General features: G+C 36.5%; 1 protein-coding gene across 4 annotated transcripts in view; it reads right to left on the bottom strand.

Moving 5' to 3' along the window:
• Positions 1–2,608: 2,608 nt before the first annotated feature.
• MCF2 (MCF.2 cell line derived transforming sequence) overlaps positions 2,609–12,210 on the bottom strand; it is a 128,439-nt gene continuing 118,837 nt past the window's right edge. For 2 of the 4 annotated variants that reach the window (XM_077146824.1, XM_077146825.1), the window contains 3 exons: positions 7,686–7,786; positions 6,334–6,469; positions 2,609–5,418 (listed from right to left, as the gene is read on the bottom strand). In XM_077146824.1, the coding sequence (XP_077002939.1) occupies positions 5,409–5,418; positions 6,334–6,469; positions 7,686–7,786 (247 nt within the window). In that variant the 3' untranslated portion in view covers positions 2,609–5,408. The remainder of the gene's footprint in view (positions 5,419–6,333; positions 6,470–7,685; positions 7,787–12,210) is intronic. The other 2 variants (XR_013169606.1, XM_077146826.1) reach the window with 2 other exon arrangements.

Here is a 12,210-nt window from a genome sequence, read left to right as displayed (position 1 = left end):
TTCCATTATTTTGTCTCCAGTCCCTCAAGGGACTTTGCCAATACTTTTTAATTATCTGTCCCAACATATTCTGGTATGTATCTGGGTATTACATTAAGCTATACACAATTAGAAACCCTTGTTCCCATTATGGGCTCCATGTGTTTGGGTTATTCAAACGGACTATCCAGAAAGGTTGCATTAGATTGCATGCTTCAGAAAATTTAGGTTTTGGACAAAATAAAGCTCTCTTCCTTTTTATTTTCATATGGTAGGTGAAGTTCTAAATTAAGACACTGTCATCCTTAACCCTGTATTCTGAGTTATCTAGTTCCAACCAGATCAACTTCGTTCTTATCTCGAATTGAAACCTGATCTCTTTTTCAGTTTCTTTAACACTTGTATGTAGCAGTGCTGTAGATAGTATATTTTACTAGAAGGAAAGCTAGAGGATAAACATGGAACTGTACACCATAGTGAACTCTGTGGTGGGGATGTCTGTGGTTGTGATGAAAACCTTCAAAAGGGGACACAGATTTAGAGAATCCAAATCAACAACAGGGAGTGGTCCCTCCAATTGAGGGGCTCCCATGTGACCCAGTATTTATATTTAGACTTATCATCATCAGATTTGGTTTCAGTTTATAAAGAAACTTGAAATAAAATGAGTTACTCTATGTCTATCAGATTCATTTGAATGCAAGGTAGCTTTACCTGGAATTCAAACACTAGGACAAAACTAAGAATTCAGAGGACTTGTGTGTATACAATAATAACCTTGTTTACAAACAAATCTACCTTTCCACAGAAAGCTGTGTCAAGGAAAAAATCTACAAGAACAGTGGTTTATCTATGGAAATTCCATGTGCTAAGAGTTGAACCAACAAAACAAACATAAAGTCAGTTCTGGTTGCTACATAGTTCCTTCACACATAAGAATAAGCACAGGTACCATTGTGTATGTGTGTGTGTGTGTGTGTGTGTGTGTGTGTGTGTGTATAGTGTGTTTGCATGTTAAGTGTAGCACCAGTGTATCATTAGGAAATAATATGTTTTTAGGACTGAGTACAAACACACACTGGTAAAACATTCTTGAACAGTCAGCTAACACTTTCAAAGTGTATCTTCCATGTATTTAATTCTGAAGAATCTCTTACAAGAAACTCTCCTTTAGATCTATTAACCTTAAGGGTAAAGTTCAGCTTGTTTAAAAAATCTTTATTCATGAATTTAACATAATATGTTTGCAGTTTTATTTCTAGGTGCAAAGAGGTTCTTACCCTATGTCAATTTAGTATTTGGAGAAGCATTAAGTCTCTTAGCTTTTAAGCAAATGACATTCAGTTTGTTCAAATTATGCCTGGCATTTGGCATTCCGAAAGCTATAGTCACCGATTAAAATCTGTAAACTGTTTCCTGGAATTAGACCTTCTTTTCTTCTGTTTAGATTTTTTACCAACCTAAATGATAAATGAATTAGTACCCAACAATGGTAATACTAAGGCAATAGTAAACATTACATCGCAGCTCAAATTTTCACAAAGCTACTGCATGATTTCAAAGACCTTCATGAGACTGTGTATGAGTCCTTTGACCTACAAAGGAGTTAAGTCTCCAGCAAAAATTATCATCACTTTAAATTAATGATCCATCATTAATTTTTACCTTAATGTGTATATTCCTCCACCTTTACGGTAAGAGTACACAGTCAATGTAGCATTTCAGTTCAAGTTATTGACACAATGAGGACAGAATAATTTCATTTCAAATTTCAAAAAAAATTTATGGATGCTTCATAAAGTCATCTACTAAACAATATTTCCTTTCTGTTTTGGGTTCTCTCATATTCTGTGTATTTGGCAGAATCATCTTTGTAATAGGTGCTATATAAAATCAAACGTATAAGGACAAAGATTAGAGTTAACATTTGAACTGATAAGAAGTGTGGCTATGTTGGAGAGTAGCAAAGCATGTTATCTGGCACATAGTAAGCATTCATTAAATATTTGATAAATTAATGAATTACCAAAACGACCAAACAGAATGCAACCTGCAACCTTTACGAAGCCAAAGGTAAACCACAAAAGAATATGCAGACTCATTGCATATGAGTCAAAGCATCTTTCACTCACTAGAGGTTATCTAGCATTCCTTTCAGTGAGTTATCCAGGCATGGCTCAAGCAATGTAAAGGAAACCTATCACTGATAAGAAATGTGATGTTTTTGCTTCTTAAGACTGTATAACAAAGATACAGGTAAAGCAGAAATTTTGACTTGTCATCCACGTACCCCAGCACCTACAATTGACCCTCAGCATCCTCATGGAGAAGGTGAATCACATCTCCATCTCTAATCAGGAGTTCTTCTGAGCCTCTCTTCCTGCAGTCTGCAAGGGCTTTATACTTGCTTGGAGACTGTAAAGTTGTTTTGAAAAATTGCGATACAAACTTGAATGCAAAACAACTTGCATAGCTGCATGTTCAGTGCTGGTAAAGAATTCACTCTTTACTTGAATGGGAATTGTAGTAGGTGTGGCTGAAGTAGCTTTGTAAGAACCAACAAACTAGGAATAGTATGGATTGGAAAAAAAAAGCAAAGCATGTGTTTAACCTAAAGAATGAACTTTTATTTGAAAAAGATAATTACAGCATGAAGTATACAGAAAATAATAGAGCAGAAATAATTTAAGTTACATGAATTATAAGCATAAATCCAGCAAAATAAGCATGGGATTATTAATTTTAAAAATACTGATATTTGTAAACTATGTTCATGAAAAATTTATCTTGGCATATACAAAAGGCAATGGCCTTGAGCAAAGATTTACAAATACCCCCAAAAGGATTTCTGTGCTCTGTATCATTTCGCACAGGTTAAAATAATGGGCACAAAAGCTCTGGGTCCAATAAAAGCATATTAAATCATAATGTTGTGCTTTTCTTGGCCTTAATCATTTTCAGCTATACTTGTAACTTAAACTATTAATAAGCTAAACATCCAAGGCACACTGATTGCATTTGGTTACAGTGTAGGTACAGAATAAATATTTAATGATTTTCAAGTCCAAAAGTATATTCTGAGATGAGAATTTTTCCAGCAGACTATTTTAAACATTAATATATGGTTTTAAAAAGAAAGAGTACCATAATGAAAATCCAAAAACAACTGAAAAAAGAAATAATTATGTGCTGTTGATTCTTTGCACGTCCAAAGGATTTAAACCTGAAACAATATCCACATCATTTGGACTGAATATCTTTTGAGCAGTCTTTTTTTTTTTTTCAAATAATCTGATGAGCAGGCAGGAAAGAGTTACTTTCCATGTAACACAGTAGCTTCATCAAAATAGGAGAGCGATCTCTGACACAGGACTCTACAAAGGGAAGCAGCACCCATTATTCCTCAACTTTTCACTTGATAAAATGAGGTCAAAAGAGCAGATCACTCAAACTTTTTTTGCATGTGGCATGCATTCCATTGCTCTTTTGTATGTTTTTTCTTAGTAGTACAACTCGGGGAATTATTGGGAGAAGAAAGGATAATTAATAGCTTTTTTTTTAAACATCACATTCCCTATGATTTAAGTGTTAATCAATTTTGCATTTTTCCTTCACTTTCTGACACTAGAGCTAGAAAACTGCTTACTTGAAATTTAATCACTTCTTGACAAACCATTCATAGATCATCTCCAGCAAATGTTCAAACACAAATTGGCTTCCCTTAACTTTGTCCTTACATCTGAACTACCACACCCCGACCCCTTACATACTCAGATAATATTAATTCATGAAATGCAAGTTCTTCTTGCTATTAGTCTAAGCTAGCAGTTCCTAAAGTGTGGGAGACAGACCCTTGGGGGTTCCTGAAATTCTTTCAAGGGGTCTTTGAGGTCAAACCTATATTAAGATATTTTTGCCTTTTTCACTCCTATACTTTCACAAGTGTGGAGATTTTAGATGCTGCACAACATGTAATAATATCACAACAGATTGAATGCAAAAGCGGATATGAGAATCCAGCTGTCTTCTACTAAGCTAAATGTTGAAGAGATTTGTCAAAAAATAATTTAATGCCAGTCATTACTACATTTTTTTGTTTTGAAAAATGTAGCTCTTTAATAAAAATGTTACTTCTGTAAACTCACAATGGGTATTTAAAATAATGTTATTTAAAATAATGAATGAATAAATAATTTTATATTTCTCAGTTTTTATTAATTCTGCTATGTATTGATAAATGAGTCCAAAATCAAGAAAAGCTCTTTGGGGTTCTCAACTTCTTAGACTGTAAAGAGTTCCTGAGAATAAAAGGTTTGAGAACTGCTGGCCTAGACAATTGACCCTGGGCAAATCTGTTACCATCTCTGAGCTTCAGAGGGTAAATGGAGATTCTGTCAACTGAGGATAAATAAACCCCCCTTTGCACGCACTCATGCTGTGAAGATTAAATGTGAAATCATTTTGTAAACTGTAAATTACCATATAAATATGTATTATGATCAATTATTAGAAGAAGGGCTATTCTGTTACTTGTTTATGAAAGCATTCCAGCATCACTATTAACCGGCTTTTGTGATAATCCATGTTGTTGTGCCCTTATGCCCACATTAGAACTGCCAAACAGAATCAGTTTCTCTGTAGAATACAGTCCACTACATAAGATCATTCTTCCCCTCCAAGCTGGTGACTTCAGGAAATTAGAGATTTTGCCTGAACAGTCCTAACTCCCCTCTAATAACCCATTAGAGTTCTGCCACCTTTGGAAATAATTTCCTCTTTTAAAAAAAAGCAAAACACTTACTTTTACCCAAAGTTAACTCCTTTATGTTTTACAGGGTGCCCCCTTTTTCCAACATGCTGAGATTTGAGCTCATAAAATTAGGTCATTTTTAAAGAATGCACTATAATACATTTCTCCAGAAGTTATTAAACAATTTTAAATGTGTAATGTTTATTTCCTAAATTGGACAGTCTGGAATCTATTGTTAAAGTGTGTTTGGGACTCCTTTGCTCTCTGAATATACTGGGTGTGCCTAAATGGAAAACATAGTGGTGAAGTCAACTAAAAATAAAACTGGTCAGTTCATAAAGACTTGAAAAAATTCACTGTTTATCTCATCAACTTCAGTAGGGGCTTCAAATGTAACTTGTAAAGTACTACTTAGGAAAGTCTTGAATGTTCATAACAAGACTTGTTCCAAATTCTTTGGCCGGGGTATACACCAAATGATGGAAAGGATGCTGAGAAAAGTTTATCTCTAAGTGTCCCACCTAGCCTGTCAGTAAGACTGCTCCGAGGGTTTTAATTTTAATGTCATTACTAACCATCAGGGGCCTATTTTCATCTTCATTTTCTGTATAAGTAGAGTAGAAAAAGTTGCTTGTCCATTCCTCAAGTTCTTCAGAGATTTCTGCAGTTGGTGACAATCTCAGTCCAATCTGTAAAACAAAAGCAAAAACAAAAACAAAAACACGGAGTGTGGCAAAGGTACTCAATGGCACTGGTTCATTTCCAAAAGGGAAGTAAATCTAAGTGTAATAATCAAGGCAGGTAAGCTTCAAAGGGCCAAGAATCATTTATTTCTGTAATGAAACCTTCAGTTAGATTGCACTATTTAAACATTTCTAATATTTTAGAAAGGATCTAGACTGTCATTTACTCCTATTTTTTATGATGAATACAGGCTGGGATTTGTGTTGATGGGACAATTGTTAAAAAAATAGTTAAGTTAAATAATGCGTCAGAGAATATTTTACTCTTCTTACAGAAAAATAATCTCTTCCAAACATTCATTCTATAGCATTTTTATTGAGCACCACTCTTAGAGCACTTATTACATTCTTTCCAGTAATATACTTATTTTTTAATTGCCTTACCTCTTTGACTAGCAGAGATCATATGTTATACATCCTAGTATAGCTCATTAAACCTTGCATGCAGGAGGTGCTCAATTAAAATAATCATATTGAATTGATTTGGATCAAGCAATCAAATACACAGACTTTCAGCTTGGCCACAGTAAACTGCCCCTGTGACCTTGGAAAAGTCAAGTCAACTTTCTGTGACTTGGTTTCCTTATCTGTAAATGCAGACACTGATACCAGGCTCTCACCTGAATGCTCTGGGGACAACAGCATAGACGACCTGGGGTAAGTGACCTTTAAATGGGTAACTGAAAGTTGAGCAAAGTTGCAATCACTTGTTTCTCTTTAGCTAGTGGAGAACCCTTCCAGAGTAAGGACCACCATATTTGAGGCATTAGTTTAGACATCTCTCCAGGGGAATCTCTGCAGTTGTCCCTAGAATGGTATAGGTGTGACCTGCTGTGTGCTTTTACAGCACCTTGTACTTACTCTGAGATAACGCTTTCCACATTTAACTTTACTTTGGTCGTTGCACTGTCTTTCCATCCTCCCAGCTTCACGGGGATGGCAGCTGAGTGTAACTTAAATAGACTATCTGTCCAGCACTTTGCACAATTCCTGGCACCTAGGGAATGTTATCTTAATGTTTGATGAATTCAACACACTATTTGAAATCACTTTTAACAACACAATTTGCGTACGAACAATAACTATTCCAGCTGCAATGACTATTCATTAAACCTAATGGGAATTGAAGTGTGGATTTCTTGAAGTGTTTTGTTCATCTTTGGATTCTCCACAGCAGGGGCTCACAAGCTTCGGCATTCATCAGAATCCCCTGGAGGGCTTGTTAAAAGGCAGATGGCTGGGCTGGACTCCCAGAGTTTCTGATTTGGAAGGGTTGGGGCAGGGTCAGAAAATTTTCCTTCCTTACCAGTTCCCCAATGCTGCCCCTGCTACTGGTCCAGGGACAACACTTTGACAACCGCTGCTCCACAGTGCCCACCAGAGTATCTTGCATACGTAAAATGTAAAAGCCTTATAAAAATGGGTTTAATTTCGTTTCCTTTGTACAATAGGGCCGGTTTGGAGCTATTATGTACCCCAGAAAAGCTACGTTTAATCCTGATTCAATACTGCAGGGTGGAATCTTTTGATTAGATTATCTCCATAGCCATGTGACCTGCCCAATTGTGGGTGTGACCTTTCGGTTAGATGGAGATGTGACTCCGCTCATTCAGGTGGGGCTCTAAGTTTACTGGAGTCCTTTAAAGGGGGAGCATTTTAAAGAAACCTCAGAGCAGATGCAGACACTTGGAGAACAGTTGCTCCAGAGCTGACAGAGCCAATATGAGATGCAGATGTTTGGAGATGCAGGGCCTAGCAGATTTCACCATGTGCTTTCTCATGAGATGCTAAGCAAGCCAGAACCCAAAATTGTGCCCTGGAGGTGCTAAGAGAAGGTCCACAGATGCCAAGTGAGGAGCCCCCCCCAGGAGACAGAGGCTGAAAACAATATAGCCCAGGGACAAGGGACTGACAGATGCCAGCTACATGCCTTTCCAGCTGTCAGAGCTGTTCCAGACAGAATCATCCTTTCTTGAGTGAAGGTAACCTCTTGGTGGTACCTTAGTTTGGACATTTTGTCAGCATTAGAACTGTAAACTTTGAACCTATTAAATTCCCTTTATAAAAGCCATTCCATTTCTGGTATATTGCATTCTGGCAGAATTAGCAAACTAACACACTGTTAATAGACAGGGAAATTTTCCAAATTAACAATGGGAGAAAAAAAAAACGTACAACCACGAATCTTATTTTCTGATGATCATTACACATACCTGTATTTGCTTCTGCCTCAATTGGTGCAACTGCTTCTTCCACAGCATTGGGGTGCTCAGATTCAAGTTCTTCAGTATTTGTTAAAGCACCCTGTTTCTTCCTGAAATAGTAGATGTGTTTAAAAAAACAAGTGAGCTTTTGTATAGTGTAAGAGTAATAACAAATTTAAAATAGTATTTCTTCTACTAATACCATGTGCTAAGAATATTCTCTGAGAATCCACTCAAACAGAGCCAACACCCCAATTTAAGTCTGTGTGATTATAGTTCTTTATAATATACAAAAGTTTACATCCTAGGAGCCAAGTGAGCAGATGCTCTCTTCAGCGTGCAATAGAAAAACTACTACCTTCTAGTTCCAAGAAAGGTATATAGTATGAAATTCTTGTTGCTCCAAGACTTTTAAAAGTCAGTTATTAAATATAAAAAATGTTTTTACATGAAGAAGAACAAAGGAATGTCAGTATTGCAGGGTTTTGAAAATAGATGGTCATTCATATTTTAAAATTTCAACTTCTGTGTGAGACTAAAGGGAGAAATGTTCATTTGGTGCAAAATTTATTTTATTTTTTTAACTTTTTTATTGTATAATATTACATATATATGAAGCAAAGAAAGAAAAAAGCAATAGTTTTCAAAACACTCTTCAACAAGTAGTGTACAGGACAGATCCCAGACTTTCACTCCTGGATGTCATGTCCCACGTAGTAGGGGGCAATGATTTCACTTGCAGAGTTGGGTTTAGAGAGACTGAGGCCACATCTGAACAACAAAAGACGTCCTCCAGAAGTAATTCTTAGGCGTAACTACAGGTAGGCTAAGCTTCTCCGTTACCTACATAAGATTCACAAGAGTAAGCCTCAAGATCAAGGACTTGGCCCATTGATTTGTGTTTGACATAGTTTCTGGGGATTCCCTAAAGGCAAAATTTAGTAGTTTCATATTTTTTCTCCCATTCCTCAATGATTTTGCCAGTACTTTTTGATTATTTTCTTAATATACTCTGGGATGTATCCAGGCATTACATTAAGCTATACAGGATTAAAGGCCGTCTTTCTTATTCTGGGCTCCCTGTGTTTCAATTGTTCAAATGAAGTATACAGATAAGTTGAGTTAGATTATATGCTACAGAAAATTTAAGTTCCAAACAAAATAAACCTTTCTTGCAAGAACTTTCTTCCTTTGGCTTCAAAGAGTATATGTGGTTCTAAAATATAGACAATGTCTTCCATACTCCTGTGTTCTGAATTACTTTAACCCTGACCTAATCAGCTTTGTTCTTATTTCTAAATACCAGGTTATAGATACATATATATATATATATATATATAAAACAGCCTCTCAAACTCCAGAAATAGGGCAAGCAACGGTGGCTCAGTGGCAGAGTTCTCACCTGCCATGCCAGAGACCCGGGTTTGGTTCCCGTTGCCTGCCCATGTTAAAAAAAAAAAATCCAAAAATAATAATCACCACTCCAGACTAAATGTGTCTGTTATAACAGCTTACAATCTAGGCCCCTGCTTTCTTATAAGAACTTTCTAAAAGACACCATACTATAATTCTTCTTTCGTTTTTGGCTTATTTTGCCTCACTAAATGTCCCACACGTTCATTCACATTGCTGCGTGTCTCACGGCTTCGTTCCTTTTTGTAGCAGCACAAGATTCAATCATATTTATACACCATCACTCACCAGTCTACTTCTCAGTGCATCCTTCAGCCGCCTGCATTCATCAGGCATCATGTATAATGCTCAAAGTCCACAGTCTATCCACACTCTCAATTTTAGATAATTTCATTTTTCCAAGAGAAAGATAACCAATAAAGGTACCTTCACCAAACAGGAAATCTAAACCTCCTGTTAACTCTTGTCCCTCCCCAAATTATTTAACTCTGCTGTACTGTGATAGTGCTGATGGTTTCCTGTTAAACATAGCCCATAGCATGCAAGAGCAGTTTTCCCCCACACCCTGGATTTAAACACCCTTTGTACATGAATCATACCTTTGAAGTAGTTCTTGCAAAAACTAATTTATATTTCTGGTGTTAATCAGTGGGACACATAGGTCTATACAATCCCTTTCAACCTTGCTCACCTTCAATATGGTGATGTTACTTATAGATCCACTAGTGAACCACCTTCACACTTATCTATTCCCTTACATTGGAGTTCAACCTCCTTAACTAACCATTCACCCATCTCTAGCTTCTGTATATCTCGAAGTCCCCTATATTCTGTTTCATAAGCCTCTGGTTTTACCTTTACCATAGTCATAAAAGTAGAATCATACAGTATCTATCCTTTTGTTTCTGGCTTTTTTCACTCAGCATTATGTCCTCAAAGCTCATACATCTTGTTATGTGCTTCAGACATCATTTCCTCTTACTGCTGCATAATATTCCGTCATATGTATACATCGCATTTAGTTAATGCACTTATCTGTTGATGCGCATTTGGTTTGTTTCCATCTTTTGGCAATTGTGAATAATGTTGCTATGAACATTGGTGTGCAAATGTCTGTTTGTGTCATTGGTTTCAGCTCTTCTGGGTATATACCAAGTAGTGCTATTGCTGGGTCATAGGACAACTCAATGCTTAGTTTCTTAAGGAACCGCTAAACTTGTCTTCCATAGTAGCTGCACCATTATACATTCCCACCAGCAGGGCATAAATGTCCCAGTTTCTCCACATCCTCTCTAACACTTATAGTTTCTTGTTTGTTTAATAGCATCCAAAATTCATATTTTGACTAGTGCATTTCCTAATTTAACTTGTACGGTCAGTTTAATTGAACACCATAAGTACATGGAACCTTGAATAGGGCATGAGATTTTGTTGGTTTGTCCAGGTTAGTGTGATGCCCTGATAAATCCCCGAGTGGTTTGAACAGTGAATAAGGAAGTATTTGTAAAGTCCCCTTGGGGGAATGGGGAGAAAGGGGGGAAAATTCTCCTTCCCCATTTGGATAAATCCTGATATTCTCACAAGCAGTGGGGACAACCAAATGAATAGGCCGAGACCTCGATCTTGGAGTTTGCCCCTATGAAACTTATCCCTGCAAAGGATAGGCTAAGCCTACTTAAAATCAGGCCTAAAAGTCACCCCCAGAGAACCTATTTTGTTGCTTAAATGTGGCCTTTCTCTCTTTCTAAGCCAACATGGTAAGCGAACTCACTGCCCTCCCCCTGTCTACGTGGGACATGACTTCCAGGGGTGTGGACCTTCCTGGCAACGTGGGACAGAAACCCTAGAGTGAGCTGAGACTGAGCATCAAGGGATTGAGAAAACCTTCTCGACCAAAATGGGGAAGAGTGAAATGAGACAAGATAAAGTGTCAATGACTGAGAGATTCCAAACAGAGTCAAGAGGTTATCCTGGAGGTTATTCTTACACATTATAGAGATACCCCTTTTTTTAGTTTATGGTGTATCAGAGTGGCTAGAGGGAACTACCTGAAATTGTAGAACTGTGTTCCAGTCCAGCCTTGTTTCTTAAAGATGATGGTGTAATGACATAGCTTTCACAATGTGACTGTGTGATTGTGAAAACCTTGTGTCTGAGCTCCTTTTATCTTGGGTATTGACAGATGAGTAAAAAATATGGATTAAAAAATAAACAAATAATAAGAGGAACAAAGGTTAAAATAAATTGAGTAGACTGAAGTACTAGTGGTCAATGAGAGGGACGGGTAACGGGTATGGTATGTATGAGTTTTTTCTTTTTCTTTTTTATTTCTTTTTCTGGAGTGATCCAAATGTTCTAAAAATGATCATGGGTGACAAATACACAACTATGTGATGATATTGTGACCCATTGATTGTACACCATGTACAGAATGTTTGTACGCCAAGGATGTTTATATGTTCATGTGTTGAGGTTTACAATAAAAATATTTTTAAATAACAATTTTTAAAAAGTCAGTTATTGCTAATAAGTCAAAAACTACAACAACACTACTAGATCTAATTTTAAAAATTAGCAAAGTGGCAGGGTACAAGGGCAATGTGCAAAAAGAAATACTGTTTCCAAACACTAGTAAGGAACAATCTAAGGAAGAAGTCAAGGAAAAAATAACGTTTACGATAGCAACTAAGATAATCAAAAATATAGGAAAAAATTAATCAAGGATGCAAAGGACTTATTCAGAGAAAGCTACAAAATTTTTCTAAAAAAATCAAAGAAAATCTAAATAAATGGAAAGATATTCCATACTCATGGATTGGAAGACTAAGATGCCTATTCTACCCAAAATGATTTACAGATTCAATGCAATCACAATTAAAATTCTAACATCCTACTTTGTAGAAATGGAAAAACCTATCACCAAATTTATTTGGAAGGGTAAGTGGCACCGAATACCCGAAACCACCTTGAAAAAGAACAAAATTGGAGGACTCACACTTGCTAACTTTAAAGCTTATTATAAAGTTACAGTGGACAAACAGCATGGTACTGACACATGGTTAGATATGTAGACCAATGGAATCAAATTGAGAGTTCAGAAATAGACCCTCACATATATGGC

Source organism: Tamandua tetradactyla, chromosome X, assembly GCF_023851605.1.
Source record: "Tamandua tetradactyla isolate mTamTet1 chromosome X, mTamTet1.pri, whole genome shotgun sequence".
In the NCBI taxonomy this organism is placed as follows: domain Eukaryota; kingdom Metazoa; phylum Chordata; class Mammalia; order Pilosa; family Myrmecophagidae; genus Tamandua; species Tamandua tetradactyla.
The sequence above is the reverse complement of the archived record's forward strand: the minus strand, read 5'-3'. Positions and strand labels throughout refer to the sequence as shown.